Source organism: Lissotriton helveticus, chromosome 3_1 (assembly GCF_964261635.1).
Source record: "Lissotriton helveticus chromosome 3_1, aLisHel1.1, whole genome shotgun sequence".
In the NCBI taxonomy this organism is placed as follows: domain Eukaryota; kingdom Metazoa; phylum Chordata; class Amphibia; order Caudata; family Salamandridae; genus Lissotriton; species Lissotriton helveticus.
The window spans coordinates 1,805,842,633-1,805,864,929 of record NC_136061.1 but is presented as its reverse complement, the minus strand read 5'-3'; the positions used below and the strand labels follow the sequence as shown (position 1 = coordinate 1,805,864,929).

General features: G+C 45.6%; 1 protein-coding gene across 1 annotated transcript in view; it reads right to left on the bottom strand.

Annotated features, from left to right (window-relative positions):
- Positions 1–22,297, bottom strand: part of LOC144823831 (uromodulin-like) — a 226,874-nt gene that overhangs the window by 138,329 nt on the left and 66,248 nt on the right. Inside the window, exons 4-5 of the mRNA XM_078682692.1 lie at positions 3,521–3,681; positions 1,904–2,149 (exon numbers count right to left, since the gene is read on the bottom strand). Of these exons, the coding sequence (XP_078538818.1) occupies positions 1,904–2,149; positions 3,521–3,681 (407 nt within the window). The remainder of the gene's footprint in view (positions 1–1,903; positions 2,150–3,520; positions 3,682–22,297) is intronic.

Sequence of the window (22,297 nt, the reverse complement as noted above, 5' to 3'; positions counted from 1 at the left end):
AGCAAAATAACGATGGATTAAACCCAGATCTGTGACTGGGGGTGAATGTTTTGCCATTGTGCAACATTCCGTTCATCATCTTGTGTGTTTTGTGGAAACATAAGTGCCAGCCCCCAAAAATGAGTGCCAGTGAGCCCCACCTGCAACCAACAGCTCAAATTAACTACTGCTCCTGTAATGACATTTACGTCAGAAGAGGGATGAGTATAACCGGTAGTGTAGCATGCAAGGGACCACAGGGGCGGTTGCTCCGGGTGAAAAATTCTTATGGACACAAAATTTGAAAAGAAAAGGGGAAGGGACTCAGGAAGTGCTAACGGTCCACTGGTTAGGGGGTGCAATATTTGCCTGGCCCCGGGTGCTGGCAACCCACTCTACGCCGCTGAGTACAACTACCTCACTGTCGTTCAAAATGATGGTCGACCCTTTCAAAATGCACTGAGCCCTCCCCTCAAGACTTCCATATCTCATAGATACCCAGAGAGGATTTACAGGTAATGGGAGGCCCTGAAGGGTAGGGTGATTGAGGGGGAGTTCCATGTCACAAAAGCTATAGGGCCCTGCGTTACGCTCCTGGGTTCACACCCTTTGATACCTCTTCTGACTGCAGGGGTAACCCATCCCTTGTGCAGCCTCTCATGGATAAACTTGTCACAGGGACATTTGCAGGGTTCATACCTCAGCAGAACGAGAGCTAAGAGAAAATCCCCTACAATAATCACGGTATTACGGATTTGGGAAATATATTGCTTGAATATCCTGACTATCTTTATGATTAATATAATCGCTGCTTCAGGAATTAAAGGCGTTTTTGTCCATCATTGTCTTACATTTGTGTGCTGTATAGGCTTTCTGCACTTTAACAAGGCCAGCTTCTTAATTCACTAGGCGGACAGCTATAGGGTGGGACAGTTTAAAGGATACAGCTGGTTCCAGATTTACCACACCCAGGGAACTAAAGAGGAGCGTTACACCCACTGCACTTCATGCATTGGAGTCTGAAATAGGATCACACTTGGTTACCTTATAATGGTACCCGGAATAGAAGGGGATACCAGACCAGCATGTCTAACTGACATGCCATGGTTCATTTAGGGAAATGAGGCGCTATGGGTCAGTTGGGGAAATGAGGCGCTATGGTTCAGTTGGGGAAATGAGGCACTATGGGTCAGTTGGGGAAATGAGGCGCTATGGTTCAGTTAGGGAAATGAGGCGCTATGGTTCAGTTAGGGAAATGAGGAGCTATGGTTCAGTTGGGGAAATGAGGCGCTATGGTTCAGTTGGGGAAATGAGGCGCTATGGTTTAGTTAGGGCATTACATCCTCTTGGTTCTGGTAGACATAAAGGCACCATGGGTAAGGCAGAGCATTACAGTAACAAAGTTATAGAAGGGACCCGTCAACGTCATGGTTAAGGAAGTTCACTGATGCACCGTAGTTATTCTTACCATTGCAACAAGAAGATCAGGGTGGGATAATGAGCCACCCTGCTTAAGATGCACCTGAGTGACATGAATGGGGAAGGTCACTGGAGCATAGTGGGCAAGCTGGGATATTAATGAGTTAAACTGGACCACTGAGGTTGTGGTAGTCATTGAGACACCATGATTGCAGTAGACATTGTGCTCCATGGTCACTGTTGAGATCTAAGGCAGTATGGTAAGTGTAGCGCCCTGGGCAACTCTGACCTGAACCCACAGTTGACAAGACAACCATTTTACAGGTATGCAATAATAAACCTTATATTTCTACCTGTTCTGAATAACATAATCTCTGATGAGTGGCTGAAAAATGAGGCCATTGTTTACCCATACTGTGCAAGGCCCACTTAGTTTGAGATTAAAACTTTACTGCATGAAGTGCAATCATTTGGTTGGTGATAGTAAGCTGAACATATTCCTTACCCATTCTCGATGAGAGAAACTTTGATGGCGCTGTTGGGGTCTTGCGTCGGAGTTGCATAGCAGGTATCCACTCTTAAGACAAAGACATCAGCATCCCCAACTTCTGTGGTCATACCAAAATAGATGGTGGAGCCTATGGACATGTCCTCCTGACCTGAAGTGATGGGGCTGGTGTAGGAGGGGTTGCTGTATGCTGCCATGGTGGTAGAGGCCAGTCCACTGCCACCTGTAGACAGACCTATGGTACTGAAGATCGAAAAGAAATCTTATAGAAAACAGTCATTATAACTTTACGCTTAACTCATGCTATAAACAAATGCACACACTCAATTTATTCACCTGAATCTATGACATGCAGCAAACTACCACACATAGCCACCCTTACAACAACACCAACTACACATTCATGCCTTTAACCAAAGCAACTTCCACCCACACACTTACCACAAACAAATTGTCAAAGCCATGTTCACTGCCAATACATTACTAAGCAGTGACCATATGTCACCTACCTTCATGCATACAATCCGCAAACAAGCTACCTTTCAAACCACTAGTTGACAGTATCCTACAATGCTTTTCTGCCTTTGGCAAGATTCACGTATACAAATTCCACATACATTCACTCCGACACATCAACACTCATGTAGTAAGGTTCCCACCCAGCACAATACTACCACTTGCAGAAACCCGACTGAACACAAGACCACCTGACGAAATGCACCATTGCCTAACCACCACAGACCCGCCCACCACAAAGAAAACTGCCCACATGTAATACAGTGCTAATTTATTCAAATACACCACTACCCCACACTGCATCCCCATCAGGACTACTCAAACACTTAGACATACACCACAGACACGGTTACATCACTTCTGACCCCTCCTCATTGTTAGAAGGTATTTGGCCTTCCCTTAGAATATACCAACACCATTCATAACATGACAAGGAAATTGATTCAAAGGAATCAAGAGTGATACCTGTGTGAGGATACATGCCATGGATAGAATTTCAAAGATGAAATAACATGCCTTGGGCCTATCTACCTTTCCTTCCAGGGTAGATAGGCCCAATCTGCCATGAGCACCAACCAAGTGACTCTTTCCTGCACTCATCCTTTCAATTGTCTGTGATATGCCCTGGGAATTATCGTCCACTCATGGTTGACTAAGCCTAGTCTAATCCCAAATTGCATGACACATATGAGGATTGGAAAGCACATTCTGGTTCTTTAGAGGCATACATGTGATGTTTGAAGGTGAAGGTTGTAGGAGGTACAGAAAAGAAGTGAGTGAGTCTGGGTGATCTTTGTACACTGTGATTGTCTTGCAAAGAACTATAAGGAGGACTGACAGATCTGTCCACCTTGTAGAAGTCCGTTAAAGCCACCAATCAGGGTGGAGTGAGATATGATTGCCCTGTACTCTTCTTTTTTAGAGCATTAGCAGGACCAAGGGAGATTTTAGTGCCCTGTACACATATGAACGGTCCCTGTTCAAGGACTGGGGGAGATTTGATCCTCTGTACAAATCTATTGAAGTGTTCCTCAATATTTTCAGGTTAGTGGGGGAGACCACCCAGGACGTTGGGGGAGTGATTAAAAACCATCTTACCTTGCCAGAGGTTTCAGGACGGTATCCAGGCTGGTCTTTATGTCCAGAAGGTAAGTGCAGGAGAATGGAAACTCTACTTTATTTCCTGCTATAACTCCTGACGCGTATTTCAAGGGTGGGATATGCAGCATATTCGAGTATGTCACATGGGTGGTGTTGAGCTAGGATAAAATGAACAATATGTGAAAATCAAGGAAATGAGTTTATCACATCATTTCAAACAATATTGCTGATTTGAACACAGCTACTGACAATAATCCGCTTCTCAAAAATCATATTCCAGATTATCTAATAAAAAATTCAAGCACTCATTATACTGAACAGTTTGTAATCTGCTGTCCTTGCTCGGAGAATGGCATCAACGAGCCTGAGCATTTGCCACAGACAAATCTGGTACTGTGCGGGCATGAGTTTGAATCAAAGAAGGAAGTCTTAGCCTTCCTTCTTTAGATGTGAATACATTGAGCACTGCATATTGAGATATAATGACATAGGCTTTTCACATTGCTCAACAACAGTAGAAGTGTGGTGTTTGGCGCTATATAAAAAATAATATGGTTAATTTACACATTTTTAAAGCAATATGGCACTTGAACTAAATTTGCTGTGCTTCATTGCACAAAGGAAAAACAACCCGAGCCATATCTACTAAAATTGGTCTGCTCCTCCTGTCCTCCCCTGGACTGTGCTCTTATTAAGTTGGAGCGGTGTGGTGCAGCGGCCAGGGCAGCTGACTTCGGAGCACAGGTCTCGCGGTTCAATCCCCGACTGCAGCTCAGTTCAGCACCATGTGACTCTGGGCAATAGCTCACTTAATTTCCACAACGGCCTTGGGACTCGGAAGGGTGAGTAGTTTGCGCTTTACAAATACGGATTTACATTTACATTAAGCTGCCTTGGCAAACAAACAGCCTCGAACCATAGTGCAGATGTGAGCCTGTGCTAGCTGCTGTAGGACTTGTACTGGAAACATACCCTTCCAGCACAAATTCCCATGCATAGACAAAGTCTGAAGGATCCCTCTCATCGGAAGTATGTGGTGCACTTTAGAACACATGCATGAGGATTTAAAACATTTCCTTTTATTAATGCCTACTAGGGTCAAGTTATTCCAGTCCCACAACATGCCAAATGCTCGCCGTCATCAAGCGGAAGCAGACCTGCTACTGTGGAGAAGGCCAATGACAATGAGCAAACGGACATGTTCCTTTGTGGCCAATGTCAGTGACAATCAGTTGAGACACATGTTAGATTGGAGTCATGTTGTGTGGGGGTGTTGAGGGAGATCTGTTTGTGGAAGGTGACTCTCTGCTGCTCACCAAGGCCTATTTCCATAAGGTGAACCCCTGTGACTCTACTGGGGGAGGTCTGCTTCTCTGGTCCATATGACATTAATAAGCACCCCTGTAATAGTGCTGAGTGAGGTATATATCCGTCAAACAATATGACAGTTTGCATGGCTGGCGGAGGAGACTGGAGAACCTTGAAAATGCATGAGGCATAAATACCTTCATCAACTTTGATCAGACGAACAAGTGAAGTGAGTGATCGTGCCATACATTTTTTTAAAATAGAAAATAGTCAGCTTATGAATTTTGCAGCACAGTTTATGCTTTCTAATTACAAATACAGAGGTTTTGAAAGGGCACTAATGAAATGTACTTTTGCGGTGTGCAGGAAATCCTTGCCTGACCTGGCGGTGTTTGGACTCAATTCGCCCAAAACCCTTAAAAGAATTGGCAAAATAGGGCATTTTTCAATCAGATGTCTCCTAAACGTTTTCTAAAGAGGTGTATTTCAGGTAGTTACGAAAATCTGATTATGCAAGGTCAATTGGACTATTGTTTTTCAAAATGCTTTTACCATTTTTCATCACTTCATTTTATGATTAATCTCACACTGAGTAGATTCACAGTCATATCTTATAACAGAATTTATAAGAAAGGGACCGAGTGAATCAAAGTAATGCAAATGCCACAATCACAAGAAAGCTATGGTAATGTTACCGACACACACAGCATTGCTACTGAGCAGCTGCACAGAGACCATAGGATGCGACATGATGCGACATCGGACAGGCTACATCTGCTCAGGGCTTAGACAGAAATAGTGACAATGCAATAGGAGTTTTTTTTAAATTGCTGATGAAATTCCTCCATTCACTATTGAGTCCTTTCTACCTGTTCCAGTAACGCAACATACACACACATATACACACACACACACACACACACACACACACACACACACACGCACACACACACAGCCACACACACACACACACACAGAGCCACACACACACACATACCCACACAGCCTCACACACACACACACACACACACACACACACACGCACACACACACACACACACACACAGAGAGAGCCACACACATACAGAGCCACACACACACACACAGAGCCACACGCACATACACATACACAGAGCCACACACACACAGAGCCACACACACACAGCCACACACACACAGCCACACAGAGCCACACACAGAGCCACACACACACAGAGCCATACACACAGAGCCACACACACACAGCCACACACACACACACACACACACGCACACACACACACACAGCCACACACACACACACACACACACAGCCACACACTTCCAGCACAGGCAAGAGCCCAGAGCAAGGACGCTCGTGTATAAAACGCCAACAGTGAAAGACTGCTGCATTTTCCAAGATGGCTGCCTGCCGCAGAGTGCCCGTTTCTGCTTCAAATGCCTGGGGATTCCCACCCTCCACCCATTCTCGTATCCACTACCTCCTCTTGCCCCTGTGACCCATCTGATCCCAGCCCCCAGAGAGGTAGGGGTACCCCATCACACTGCAGTCGTGCAAATCACAGACAAAGCAGCCGTGGGCTGTGAAATGGCTGCTTCCCTCCCACACCTCCGGCACGTGCAGACATACCAGCCCACAGCCATCACCCTGCTCTGCCCCAAACTTCCTCCTGCCTACATCTCCCCAGGTCACACTATGAGACCCAAGTAGGTTTGTGCATCTGTACACGGACTGGGGGAAGGAACGCCGATAGGAGGCGGAAAATCTGAATTCGCCCCACACTGTCCCATTCAGCCGAAAAAGCGACCTGCTCCTTGCGTTCCAAGCTGCCACCCCTACATGTGCCTCACAGATCACCTCAGCTCTGTGAGTTGCGAGGTCTGTATTACCCATGTGGGCTATAAAACCCTATGGTTAGCTCATGGGTTGATACCCTCACATGTGCGGGGGGACGTGGGGATCTGTTGGAATAATGCTGGTCTGGTCCCTTGACCTCCACGGCAGAGCTGGCTGTTATAGCAAGTGGAGAGTGTAAATTGTGGCCAAACAACACTTTTGCGTCAAAAAGAGAACCAATCCCTAATACAAGACAATTGTTCGTGCCCAAACCACCTCATTCCCTGTAAGCGCCCTTTGCCACCTCACAGTAGTACCAGGACTACCCTGCCCTGCGCCCCAACAAGACTGCAAAGCATGTGTGTGTAACACCAACATTGTAGCAAGAGAGCGCTATTTGTGAACGTGTCCTAGCCCTTGAATCCGTCTGAATATGCAGGGCTTTAAGTGGGAAAGAAAAAGTGGGGGAGCTCTAAAATGGGCGTGGCAAATTTCATAAAGGGTGTGGCCTATCCAAGTAGGGGCGTGGTCTAAATCAAGATAACTAGCATTGTGTGCTTAAGAAAATCATGAAGTCGCATCCAGCAAAGGATAATAAAATAGGCAAAAAAGTATATTTATTAAGTATAAGCCATAAAATACCAAACATTTTAAAAAAACATGTAAAAATTATTTACATTACTTGGAACTCTATTGCAGGATTTCCCAAAACCCTTGAAGATATTCACTGTGTCTATTTTGCCGGGGTTTCTCATTTTCTTCAGCAGCCCTTCCACCTTTTGCCAGCCAGCTCTTTACATACAGCTTTGCGTCAAATGTTTCAAATGGAGGACCATTGAGTTTTACCCATAAGCATGAAGAAATGGTCTCTACAAGAAGAGAGGCCCTTGTTGGACTAGCAATTAAGTTCATTGCGCTGAAACCTCTCTCGCAATTCGCATTACTTGCTGGCAGGGATTCCATGCAAACTACTAACTTTTTTAATGATACACTAGTAACACCAAACAAAAACCAGGACGTCTGCTCACCCTACCTTTGACCTTTGAGGCCCAAAAATAGAGCCGCGTAGAGCCCCCTTTCAAGGCCCCCCAAAAAACTGGGGGGGGCTCAGCCCCCCACAGACCCCCCCACCTAAAGCTCTGTGAATATGTAATTGGAAAACGGTGTCCGATTCTGCTCCTAAATGTTGTGCCTCACCTACCTCAATCCCAAGCAAGAAGGTTACTCACTAACAGGGCAGGATTGGCAATAGCGGGCACCAGGCGTTTCCCCGGTAGGCCGCTAGGGTGGCGGGCCGGTTTTGGGCGGCCGTTTTTTTATTACTGCGGGTCAGCAATATCGGCCCCCAGTGAAAAAATAGGCCGAAACCGGCACTCGCAAACTGATCATCTGCACTCCCCCTCACCCCAGGGGGAGCAGCTGACCAGTTTACCAGGGCCGGTCTCTGTTCCCAGTGCGGCCCTGCTCACTAAACATCTGCTCCCAGGTGTGGGCCCGATAACCGAAACTATCCAAACTGGCAAAACGACGGAAACAGATAGATTCTGCTCTTTCAAAAACAACCATCCAGGAATATGTCCGGGTGTGCGTTCATACCCCGGATATGTCCGAATGTGCAAGGCGAATAAAAAGAGCCCGATGCTGCTGATTTACAAACAACACCCCTCCCTTCTCTGCTGTACCCTCCTGTACCCAACACACATTTTGTCATCTAATAGTGTGGGTGCCCGAACCACGAAACTCTCCAAATGTGCCAGGCGAAGAAAGGGATCCCTATTCTGTTATTTTAAAGGCAGCCTTCCTTCCTACTCGCATGCACCCTCCTGCCCCTAACAAGAGTGCCAAAGATTTGCACATGAGGTGTGTTTCTGGATCCTGAGCTATCCGAATGTGCAAGACGAACATACGGAGCCCGATTCTGCTCTTTTAAAGGCGATTGTCCTCCCTTCTGCCCTGTATCTTCATGCCCCCTCCAACCCTGCAAGATGTTACTTTCGAAGAGTGCCACATATCTGCATCTGGAGTGTGTGCTCAAATCCAGAAACCACCAGAAACCGCAAGACGAACAAATGGAGCCCGATTCCACTCTTTTAAAGATAACTGCCTCCGCTCATGTGCCACCCCGATGCCCTTTAACTCAGCAAAATGTTAATCTCTCCTGGGCCGCACATCTGCCTCTGATGTGTGTGCCCGAACCATGGAACTATCCGAGTGATGAACGAACGGAGACCGAGTTTGCTCTTTAAAAGAAAACTCCCTTGCTCCTGTCCAGTACCCTCCTGCCCCTCCAACCCAACAAGATGTTACTCTTCATGAGTTCCGCATATCTGCATTTGGGGTGTGTGCTCCAAGCCCGAAACCATCCGAATGACGATCGACCGGTTCCCGAGTCTGCTCTTTTAAATAAAACTCCCTACTGTTCTGTACCCTCCTGACCCTTCAACCTAACAAGATGTTACACTCTACGAGTGCCACATATCTGCTTGTGGGGTGTGTGCTAGAAACCCAAAATTATCAGAATGATGGAAAAACGGAGCCCGTGTCTGCTCTTTTAAATAAAACTCCCTTCCTCCTGTCCTGTAGCCTCCCACCCCTCCAACCTAACAAGATGTTACACTCTACGAGTGCTGCATATCTGCATCTGGGGTGTGTGCTCGTACCTCGAAATTATCCGAAAGAAGGAAGAACGGAGCCCGAGTCTTCTCTTTTAAAGAAAACTCCCTTCCGCTTGTCCTGTAGCCTCCCGCCCCTTCTGCCTAACAAGATGTTCCTCTCTACGAGTGCCACATATCTGCATCTGAGGTGTATGCTCGAACGCGAAAGCACTCGAACTCCCAAGACGATAACCGCCTTCCTTCTTGATCTGTACCCTCCTGCTCCCCTTTAACTCAGCAAGATTCTATTCTCTGCGAGTGCCGCATATCTGCATCAGGGGTGTGCAATCTAACCCCGAAACTATCCAAATGACGAACTAACAGCCGATTCTGCTCTTTTAAAGAAAAACCCCTCCCTCCTGACCTGTACCCTCCTGCTTTTTCAGGCCACCAAGATGTTACTCTGTACGCGTGCCACATAATTGCATCTGGGTAACCCAAGTACACCCGTCTCCGTAAAACGAAGAACGATTTTGCTCTTTTAAAGACAATCGCCCTTCCCTTTCCCTGTACCCTTCTGGCCCTTCAAGCCAGCAAGATGTTACTCTGTACGCGTTCCGCATAATTGTATCTGGGCTTTGTGCTCGAACTCAAAATCCACCCGAATCCTCAAGACGAACTAACGGAGCCCGATTCTGTTCTTTTAAAGATAACCACCGCCCTTTCCAGTCCATAACGTGTACCAGTAGTAGTGAATAGTGGGAACCGGCACTCATTTTTGGGGACCTGAACTTATTTTCTTTCATCAGATTTAGACGCAGAACAAGAGGGAGAAAGTCAACGTGGAGGAAAGACAGGTGAAGAGATAGAAGGGAAAACAATGACAAAGGGAGGACGTGGGATGAAAAAACGTGCAAGAGAGAGCTAAAGGGAGAGAGAGGTGGATGAAGGAGGGGGGAGGAAGAAGTGAGACCGGGCTGGGTTAGCATCCAACAATCAGCACCATCGGGGCGGACTCCTAAGTAAAACGTTTGCCCCAGCACTTATAATTTTACAAATTGAGCACTGTCTTGCCACCCTACCACTGCCCCTTTTCAAGAATGTTATTCTTTAAGAGTGACACACATCTGCATTTGGGGTGTTTGCTAAAAGCCCAAAGTACCAACAAGACGTTAGAACCAGCATGAGGTCCTGTGCTGGTGGCAGTTACTCCCTAGGCATGCCATGCGCCCGGGTTGTCCGAACCCGGACATTGCCCGAGTTTACAGGGCCTGACGCTAGCTCGCACACTCCACCTACACGCCGAGAGTGCAGCATGGCATGGTCTGTGGGTGCGATTGAGCACCCCCCACACACACCCAGCTGCTAATATGCAGGAAGGGCACATTGGCTCTGACCCTTCCAACCACCGACCACCCTTTGCTACCCCTTCCGCCCACCCATCCGTCTTGAACTGCCCTTTCGTCAGCCCTCAAACAAGGATCCCAAAGCCGGAGTATGTCACGCATCAGAAGTACACTATGGCCACAGTACATGAGTGACCCCGAACCTCTGAAAATGGCCAGATCTGCAGGAGAGGAAGGGGGGTCTTGACGTTGCCGTGTCACATATATCCCCCCGCCTCCCTGTTGCACACACCTGTCCACCCGTATAGCGCAATGCGACAGTCGCACACTAAGATTGCGGCATGACCGTCATTGATCTGTGAGGGTCCCGATCCACGAAATCATCCGATTTAGCAGGATTTACAAACTTTGTGTTGCCCTGACCCACCGGTTCCAACTCCAAACCCTCAGCGCCAATTGTCCTGCAGCGGTCTTCCACGAGTGCAAGGGGAGCTGAAACGGGTTGACATGGCACGGCGACCCTGGACAGCAAAGAGTGGAGTTCGCAGGAGACCCCGAGTGGGTTTTCCCCGTCGTTTCAACTGGGGAGCCGGGCATTCTAGAAGGCACCCCGTGGCCAGTTTGAACATTGTTACAATATTTGGTCAAAGGAAAAGAACATAAAAACATTATTTGCAAAGAGGAAGAGTTCTCATTGGCAATCGCTTCCCCCAGAAACACTCCTCAAGGAGCTTACAGTATAAAGATGAATAAATCCCGCAGAGAACCGGTCCCCGTGTTCTGCTACACCCCCTCCCATGGTAGGACATGAACCTAGCAGTGAGCGAGTATATTCCACTATAACGACTCCTGGGGCGTGTTGCTGGGATCAGCATAAATGATAAACGGGGTGAAACCTGCCCTGCACCCTGGCTGCCTCCTCGCCCCTGTGCCCATCCCTGTCAGACCTCTTCCTGCTGTTACACGACGGGCTGTTCTGTAACACGCAGCCGGCAGCAGTCTAAACCCGGCAGAGCAGACACGGGGAAAATGGCTGCTCCTACACCACAAATCCGGAGAAAACACATGGAGCCAAAGCCCTGTTCCGGCCCTAAGAGCACCTGTCTGTCTGTCCTGTACCCACATCACCCGCGGCACCTGCAATTATACCAAAATGAATGTAATAGATTTTTTTTCTATTTCTTTCATTTTGGTGAAATCGCGACACCCGCGCTTTACTTGTAACATTTTAAAGGTAAAGTGCGGGTGCCACGATTATACAAAAATGAAAGAAATAGAAAAAACATCTATTTCTTTCATTTTGTTATAATCACGGAACCCGCACTTTACTTTTAAAATGTTACAAGTAAAGCGCGGGTGCCGCGATAATACCAAAATGAAAGAAATAGATGTTTTTTTCTATTTCTTTCATTTTGGTATAATCGCAGCACCCGCGCTTTACTTGTAACATTTTAAAAGTAAAGCGCTGGTGCCGCTATTATGCTAAAATGAAAGAAATTTCTCTTCTAGAGCTGTCCCACTTGGATCGACTGCCCTACTGGCGTAAAAGGTTTCTTATCTTCTTTATGGGGCAAAACAGATGGCCCCATAAAGAAGATAAGAAACCTTTTACCACAGCAGTAAGTCAAGGAAGCCAGTCCAAGTGGGATGGCTTCAAAAGAGAAAAGAGTACGTCACTAACACCTCTTTTCCAATGGTTGGCCACCGTTTAGCATGAACGGTGACGCCAGCCAATGGAAAAGAGGGGCAGGGCTTAACCTCGCTAGTGAAACTTACACGAACTCATTAAATCTCGCTAGCAAGACTGCGCATGTGCGCAGCATACGCTAGCCGAGACCTAAAAACATCATAAAATTGTTTCCAAGGTGCAACAAATCTCATGAGCAGATAAACCAGACTATTTTGAAAAGCAGAGTGAAGCAGGGAACAGTGGCCTGCAAGGGGAAACATACATGCTATACACTCAACTTCAACCACACAAGGATGCTGATAAATGAGCATCTTAAAGAACTTGAGATGTAAATGGCAATGCAGTGCTCATATACAACAGCAGCGCCCCACCGGGAACATGGCGATTTACAATGGATTATGTAATGGGATTAAATGGTAATTGCATGATATGGGGTTATTGGTTGAAGGGGGTAGAAGCCCCACATTGGCAACAACTACAATCCTTTTCAGAGTGAACCACAAAAGTCACTAAAGTAACTTGAGCTCAACCCTCTGGTAGCTTGGCACGAAATGAATTTAGAGGCACTGTGTTAAGTATTTAAGCATCAGTGTTAGACCTGGCCCTTTTTGCACGGTTATCCACAAACTTTTTGCCTCTCATTTTTCCGACCCTGTTTTTGTTGGCTATAGGATTCTGGGCAGTTTACCAATACTGATCAGTGCTAAAGTGCCTGTGCTCTCTGAATAAATTATGATATGATTTGGTTATCCCTGATTGGCATATTTGAATTACTAATTAGTACCTAGTAAAGTGCACTTTGTGTGCCAGTGTCTGTAAATTAAGTGCTACCAGTGGGCTTGCAGCATTGGTTGTGCCACCCAAACGAGTAGCCCTGCTCTTATGTATTTTGGGCAATGTATAAATCGTTGGTAGTCTCGGGTGTTTTTGATTGAGATCATCAAATTCCTGTTTGCTCAAGAAATCTTTATCCAGCACTTCAGTAGTCACCATTAGTATTTCGTCGGCCAAATCCTAAGAGTAATCAGATCTCAATTGGGAATAGCTGACACCGTCCTGAAGTTGTCTCATGATCTCTGTATTGCAAGTTGTCGAATCCTGTATTACAATTGCCCCACCCTTGTCATCAGACTTGATGACGATGTCCTTTTTATTACTTAATGATGTCAGGGCTGCATTCTCCAATTTCGTCACATTGAGAGTGGTGTGTTTGTAGTTTGAAAGGAGGTTTGTCACATCCCAAAGTACCATGCTTTCATAGGCCAGAATCCTGTTTGGCATGGTGCTGGCCGGTGGGACAAAGGTGGATGGGACTCTCAATCCAGTATGTGTTAATGATTGGGGTGCCGTGGAGTCCTTAACCACTTGGCTGCTAAGGGGTTTTCCCATGCTGTGCTGCATATTTGAAAATCCCATTTTACATGACGAGTTGACCTTGTCATGAGCACAGCTTAGCTGTGCACCATGACGAGTTCACCTTGTCATTAGCATGCAAGTGGTTAAAGAAGTATCAGAGGCGTATCTTGTGAAAGAAGCGGTGCAATTCCATCCGGACGTTAAAGTTGTTAGGATGAGCTGTAGGCACAAAAGATAAACCTTTGCAGAGGATGTTATTCTCTTCCTCAGTCAGGGTGTACGAAGATATATTCACCACCGGTTTCTGTCTTTCTTCTACCATCTGTATACCATCAACAGTACCTGATCTACTGTGATTTGCTGTATTACATGGCTGTGTAACAGACTATATGAATATTTCCACTTGTCGTACTATTTGGCTATGAAATGTTATGCCAAATGAATAGTAATATTGTGTAACGCATTGTTTAACTTTCACGTATTTCACTACCTTCACTCAAACCACTCACTTTTCCTTATCCCTTGCGTCACTTTACGATCGGGTACTCCAAATGCCATTTCATATGTATTCTGTGACTGAGATACATGTTCAGTGTGATTAAATAACACTGTTACAACAAAAAGTTCTTTATTTTTTGTTTAATTTTCTGAGTAATGTAAATCATGTTTTACTAACGCCTTCTGATATTAGATTACTGGGACCATCTTTTACTATATTGTCTCATACCCAGGTCCCAGTGATTTTGGGTCTACCCTTTAGTGTAACTTTTAGGAAGTGGGCATTTTCTTACTTTACCATCCTGTGTGTGCCTCTGGCTTTTTGTGCATTCAGCGTCTGATGTTTGAATGATAGGCGCTGGGGATGTGCACTCACTCTAGAGAGTCACTGAGGGAGTTTAAGTGTGCCCCACCTTGCATGGGTGACTCATTGCTGGGCTGAATAGACCTGGTCTGCATTTAGAGTGGTGGGAGACGTTTTGCTTGCACCTGCATATGCTGTGTCTCCATTTTACAATGCTGTCTCCGCCCCTGTGGGCATGCTGCACCAGGGAGGACAGGACTGATTTGGGCTGGGTTCAGAGAGTCTTACCACAAAGAGAACAATTACAATTTGTGTATAAGCATTAGGCCTAAATCCCCAGGACTTTGGATTACCTCAAGGAACAAGAGACCCTGCAAAGAAGAAGAGAGAAAGGACTGTGTGAGGAGCACTGCCTTTGCTGTGTGAGGGGTGGGTTAACCTGCAGTTGCTGCTTCTGTCTGTGGTGGAGGAACAGGACTGATTCTTTTTCCCTTGCTGTGGTATCCTGCTTGTGAATGACTCTCCAAGGGCTTGTGTGTGCCTGCCTCCTGTTGGAAATCACAGGGAGATAAAATATTTCAAGAAATATCCTTGCTGGATCTTAGTGTCCTGCCAGGAAAGAGAGCTGAAAAAGCTGTGTGATGTGCACTGCACCTAATGTGCCTGGGGTAGGACAGCCTGCACTGGTGGCTCCTGCATGAAGCGGGAGAAAAGGACTGGAATGTCCCTGTAATTTTTACAAAAGAAAGTCAAGCTCGCTTTGTGGGTTGCACAGCACGTGGAGCACGCTGCTAAAGGGTCCTGTGTCTCAGCTTGTGTGAGCGCTGCACTGGCCCTGGTGTACTGAGCAAAAGGGAAGAGAGAGCTGGTGATGAAGAAAGCACTCTCCCTGGCGGCTGCTGTGCTAATTAGCCCGTCTTGAGGCTATCGGCAGCATGAGGGAAGAGTGCCTCTGTGTTGCAGCCATCTTGCTGCTCTGACGTCTCCACAGAGCACGGTATCACCCCTCTTGTTGCCATGGTGACCAGGACTCAGAGGAAGATGCTGACTACGCACGCTATGCCTTTGCTACAGGGCCGGCCTGTCTCTCCAGCAAGGGAGAGCGGGCAGCAATGCAGAAGGTCCCAGCCCGATGAGGAGCCCTGCAGGCTACACTTGATGACCAGGCCATGGAGGAAAGGTACGGCAGCGCCTGGTCAGTCCCCTGTGCTTGTGGAAGGGGACTGAGCTTCACAGCTGCACTGCATGGTCACAGGCATCTCCTTGTGGTGCATTTTGAATGTGGGGAACTAGGCTAGTCTTCCCCCTGGCAGTAGCAGGGTGTGTTTTCCCCCCTGTCTGGACTAATAACTTGGTGGCACTTCTTCGGGATCATCGAGTATCCCGGGCCGACAGCAGCTGCAGCGCGCATTCACAGGCAGCAGCCCTTAGATCAGTTTACATATGCAGGGGGGCCAAGTGTGGTCTCTACACCAACGGGGTATCTAAGGTTAATATAATACAGCATTGCTTTTAACTTGGGGCATTAATTGAAATTACTCACCCCTGTGCCCCCCAGTAGCAGGTGTACCTACGGCCTATGTTTCTGGCCTGATTTCCATTGAGTCTTTTCTGGCCCATTGCACTGATTCGTGGGAGTGATCTCCAAGCCTGTAGCAGTGTTTTTGGGCCCTGATGTGTTTATGCATGTCACTTTGGCACTACATGGTTGGACAAACAAGTACTTTTATCATAGACTGCACAATATTGCACAGTGATGATGTTTTTCATGATGTTATGACTTGTGCCACATATAAGTAAATGCTTTAGTGCAGTAATTGTGTTTATGACAATTGTCTAGCTGTAAAGTGATGTATGTGCTATGTGTTTTATATGCATTTTTATGACAAGTGCCTAGTGGCACAGTGATTTATGTGATTGTGGTCTAATGTGTTTTATGTATACAACGAAGGATATTTTTATATAACCTTGTGTGGAGTCTCTTTTTGTGGTGTGCCTAATGTGTCACTGGTGTCGGTGTGTTGCGCAAACGCTTTACACATTTCCTCTGGGATAAGCCTGACTGCTCTGCTAAGTTACCAAGGGGATGAGCAGGGCTTGTCTTGTGTGTGTAACTCCCTTATCCTAACAAGAGTGGTAGGTTCTGCCTGGCTTAGGTGCATAACCTAGCCAACCAGAAACCTAATTTCTAACAACCACACAAACAGTAATAAAGAGACCAGACCCACAAATGTCCAATCAGTAGAACCAGAGATATGCAATTAAAAAGTTTTAGACAAGCAAAGCTACTAAAAGCAGAAAAAAGAGCCACTTTTGGTCATCTAGTCGTGCTAGACCAGGTGAAATTCACAAGCTCTGGCTGACCGCGATAGAGTGCTAGCTGGATACAGTGTCTAGGTTAATCCTGCTGAAAAAGTTACCTTCTCAAAGTCCAGTGCGAAGCGTTCAAACTTCAGGATTTCACAGGAAAAGTTCAACTGATGCCAGAAAGGGTACCGGACCTGGAGAGGCACCTCTTTGGGATCAGGAACTCACTCCAGCACAAGCCAGGGGTGCTCAGGCATGTGCAGTTGCAGGCCCAGACAGGGGCAGTTGCAGCTCCAGGCATATACTGTTGCAACAAGTCTGTTAGGCAGTTGTGGGGAGGCCTCTGGAGCTTTTTTGTTCCTGTGGCTTAGAACAGGAGGTCAGCCAACTGACCCTTGTAGCCACTCAGATTCTCCAGGGATGAAGGGAGCAGGTCCAGTGTTCCTTCTCACAGAGCAATGCATGCTTCAAGCAGCAGAGCAGTCCTCTGGGAGAACAAGGCAAACCTCAAGAAGCAGGACAGGCTTCTTGAAGCAGCAGGCCAATCTTCTGAGGAACATGGCAGGCCTTACGTCATAGAGCAGTCCTTTGGGGAACAAGGCGGGTCTCAAAAAGCAGGGCCATCCTCTGGAGAACAACGTCCTTAGGTCCAGGAGTGCACTGAAAAGGTTTTCTGAGGGATCAGTATCTGTACCTCATGCTAGCCATTGAAGTGGGGAAATATTTTAGGATATCCCTACATTTGGTTCCAGAAAGTTCTTCCCCTTATCTGCTAAGGCTCCAAGAAGTCTGGGGTGATAAAAGACTAGTGTCGTGCTCCCTTGTATGTGTGCATGAGGCAGCCCTTTCAAATTTAAGTAGGCGCACTAATTAGGCATTGAGAATGAGGTTTTGTAACCGCCCACGTTAACCCCCATCACTTAGCCTCCTATTTTCCCGCCACACACACTCAGTGAGATGGCTGGACTTGTTCTCTAAAGTACACCACCGGTGCACTGAGCGGGCCACTATTTGGAATAGGTTTCACCCACTCCCCTGATCGTCTTACACCCGCCACACAGGTGTTCAAGGACAAGGCCAAGTATCTGTACATCTTAACCTCTACCACTTGGCCTCAGCTGTACCCTCCACACCCGTTTGATGAGACGGCGTTGTGCCTTGTAGCCAGGCTGGGTGCGCTTCATTATCATAAGCACACCACCGTCACACACAGCATGTCCCCCTATGGACTATGCTTCACCCGCCTTGTTCCCTGGAGCAGGTTTTGCATGTAACACTTCGCACATTGATATCTCCCCCATTGACACTGACAGGCATGCATCATGTACTGGATCTCACTGGGCAGTGGTGCATTAGAAAGCGTTATCAACAGTTTTTTTTAGGATTGACAAGAACTGCTAGGAATGCACATACTCCTAGAGGTGGGGTCTGAATACACACTGGCTATTGAAAGATAGACAAATGAGACAGAAGCGACAGCACATTACAAAGTCTCAAGGAGACTTAACACTACTGAATCATGTCCCCTACAAAAGAGGAAACAGCAATGCCCGTTTGTTCCCCCCTAATTTTTCGGAACAACATGTATGTACTAAATTTGCATATTATTGGACACAGTGTTCTATGCTCCTTTCAGCTGGGCACCAAGTGATGGTACAAGAGCATGGAGAGTGAGCTTGAAATATCGCACCATAGGTAAGCATGCTTTTACACAACCAAATAGAGTACACAATATATAATGTTTCACAACAATTGAACATGGTTATAATATAATAATATTATCATTTTTTCATAGTAAATGAACCCCACTGAAGGGAAGAGGGTCCTTGAACAACTGACCGCCCAGTTCCAGTGGTGACCTGTATATTTACCAAACATGAGGTCCTTGAACTAGGGTTTTATCTGTTGGATCCCTAGCCCTCTCGCTTTTTAATCATGTCCTTGTGACCACCTACTAAAATTTCAGTGGATCAATAGAGACATTTTTAAATCACTCACTTACTTTCTCTGGACTCTCCCCTCATTCATCTGTATTCTTTTACGCCCTTTGAGAAAACACCTCAGCTCCTCCCCTCAGGGAGTCGTAGCCCACAACACGGTGTGAGGAGGGAAGCCTTATGATGAAGCATATTATCTAACGGTGAGTGCGAGTTCTTGTCCTGAAGGATATTTCTCCCTCCTTTTCCTTACACACTACACAGACTTTATTTTCCCTCTCCTCTTATTCACAGATAGCCAGACGGACGTTTGTGTGTTTAGGATTTTAAAAGATTAATCTTGCCAGGTCAAATTGGAAATTTAAAAATGCACTTTAATCTGAAATTACAGACCTGCGACAGGTTTTAGTGTGATCTTTAGTGTGTGGTAGAGTAAGTGCTGTGGGAACACTAGTAGCATTTAATGTATAGGCCCTGGGTTCACAAGTACCATTTTACTAGGGGCTAACTAATGAACTAAATGTGCCAACATGTGTTGGCCAATTTTACTATATCTAAGGGAGAGAGCACAAGCACTTTAGCATTGGTTAGTGTTGTAAGTTATTTTCATGCCTTTCTTCTTCCTTTGCTCATTCCTCTTGTTCAGCCTATAATGCCTATAGAATGTCATGTCTGCATGGAATGTGGTGTGCAGGGAGTTAGGCAGTAGATGTCAGCAGGCTGAGCAGGAAGGTTATCCTGCTCCTGGTGGAGCATAATTTACAGCTTAATTACCATCTTGGCTCATCTACACTACCTGTAACCGAATAACAATAAAGACTTACTTGGAACCTACATCTTGACTTCATGAAGATTCATACTTTATTACAGTTAGCAATGGTTAAGTGCACAGTTTCCCTATACCAAAAACGAATTTTAGAAAACAGTAGTGGAGGCAAAACATTTGAGGGAGGACTACATCAGATATGTCAGGTCTAACAGAGACCTTGATTGCAGAAAAGAGTGTTTGATTAGGGAGGAAGTTGTTTTTAAAGGATGCCTTTATGAAGATGATACATCTCACCATTTTAACTTGAAATGCATTCCACTGGGTAAATGTCATAGAGAAACCTAAATATCATAGTGAACCCTCCAACAGAGAGAGGAGAAAATGGGATGAAAACAGCATTGGTTAAAAAATGTATAATTTAAAGAACGGATGTTTACAGCAAGAGCTCATGTGCTGAATGTTCTTTTCAGAGTGCGTTAGGAGGTTTGGCAGACAACTTGCAAATCGAAAATAAAGATATTTATTTACTCCATTGCTGGTGATACATCTTTGTGAAGGATATATACAGAAGAACTAGTTTAGATTGGTTCTTCATGCAGATGTCCTTGTCAGGGTGTTCTCCAGACACAACCTTTGTGTAATGATGCCCTCACAGCAGGGCAGATTCTGTTCCGGAGCACCCATAACAGAGGCACAAAGAGTTGCGAGGCGTCAGCATTTCCCTGCCATCAGTCAAATTGAAAGTGTGATCAAGGGAGACAAAAACCTGAGAGGGATATTTACTAGGACGGCGATAAATAAACGCAAAGTGCACTTAGCGCTTGTTTATTTATCGTCGTCCATCGCAGGAATTTATCGCCCTGGTAACGCGTTATTAACAACGCGTTACTCCAGGGCGATGATATTCCAGAGAAATGGGCAAACATCGCTGGAAAACCAGCTATTTTGCACCCAAAACGGAGATAGCCTTGGTGATACGACCCTGGGGTCGTATCACCATAATCCACTTCCCATGTTAGCTATGCCTTAGTCAGGAATTTAACAGATGTTAAATTCCTGTGTTACGGCATAGTTAACAGGATTTAAAATATCTCTACCCCTCGTTGATGATATCGCGAAGCTGGGGTAGCGATATTTTCCCATGGTGTTTTTTAAGGCATGCCTCCTTTGCATCTCATTAGAGATGCAAAGCGAGGCGTGAACAAAACGGGAGCTGAGTCAAGGAAACACGCGCTAGCATTTCCTTGCAAATAATGCAATATAATTATCGCTGCTTTTTGCATGAAAACAGACGCTAAAGCGGCGATAATTATATCTTCAGGCCCTTAATAATATGCTCCTGAGTCTCCTATAATGGGTCCCCCTAATCCTTGCACAACAGAGCATACATTTGCAATCCTCTGCCTACCACCTAACAAAGGGCACTGCTTCAGGAAACCTAACCAGTGGCCCAACGTCTTCATTTAATTGTTGAAGGGGGCCACTCACCTTTCATCTTGTATGATGCCACAACCAGCAGCATCATAATGGATCCCACTTTGCTTTTACGAATAATAACAAACTTGCCAAACTTGAGGGTGAACATCAATAACATCCACTCAAGCATTTGCAGAATCGTCTTTCAATGTTTGCGTCCATTACTATTTTATACCACCCCCTGAGCTGATCAGCTCTCCATGCTGAATCAGTGGTCTAGTGGAAACTTATCAGTGGACAGACTGTTCGCCTTATGATAGCACCTATTAAAATGCCTGATATAGCACATGCAGAGAGTGGTGTTTCTTTCTAAAGTGTTTGGGAAAAAGAGGGGCCCCTTTCCATCCAAAAGGGAATAGGACACTTACTCAGTGAAAGAAGAGAGATCCCTTTGGGTAAATTGTATTTTCTAAAGTGTTGCATACTAAAATGGCATGCTGTCTCAAAAAATAGCTTCTATCTTCCTAAAATCTGGCATGAAAAACAAAAACTGACATTTACTTAAAACTTCTGATGGTCACCTCTCCTTTTTCTTTTAAATGGCTCGTTCCCTCTTTTTCATCCCCTGCATGCCTCTTCTATCTGAGAAGAAATTTCTCTAAGTCACATGAATACTTGCCTTATTCTATACTAATGTATTTCTAGGAATTATCGAAAACTAATTTCAAACATCACAACCTCTCCTTTTTGGAAAGTGATACCTCTGCAACCTAACAGTACGTAATCTCCTCTAACTCACCTATGAATCACACTAAATCTGAATGAACTAACATATCCATCCTTTTCCCATCTATCATCACATCTAAGTCCTATTACTTTAATATAACAGAAGAAACTGGAGTCACTCAATGGAATGCTTTGCTTGAGCACATACAACTAATCCCAATAACACTGAACTAACCTTGAGTTCTGGAGCAGCGTGCTGCCTGAGCGTAAAACGTTAGGGGTATTAAACACTATATAAATGCAATTACAATACATTTACAATACAATTTAGGGAGAGTTAACAGAATAGCCCAGAGGAATTGCTTTGACACGTTTTCAGAGTACAAAAAGTTTCATACCTGTGAATAATTCTCCCAATTTGTATGGCCTTCTAAAGATGATAACCATGTAGACCACGGGAACTATTTTGGCCAAGTGTCCCACCCTTCCAAACGTTTCTCTCTGTTCATGTCCTCAAATTAGATTTTTAATGTGCCTGTATTTACATTTAACTCAGTTCTGTTGAATTTCTAACTGGGTGTGGTTCTCATGAGTTCGCTCCTTTTGAGAAGGAACATTTATACTGTCTATTATAAGAGTTGCCTGGTGTCGGTGGGGGGAGATACAATAGATCTGAATTGCCAGAC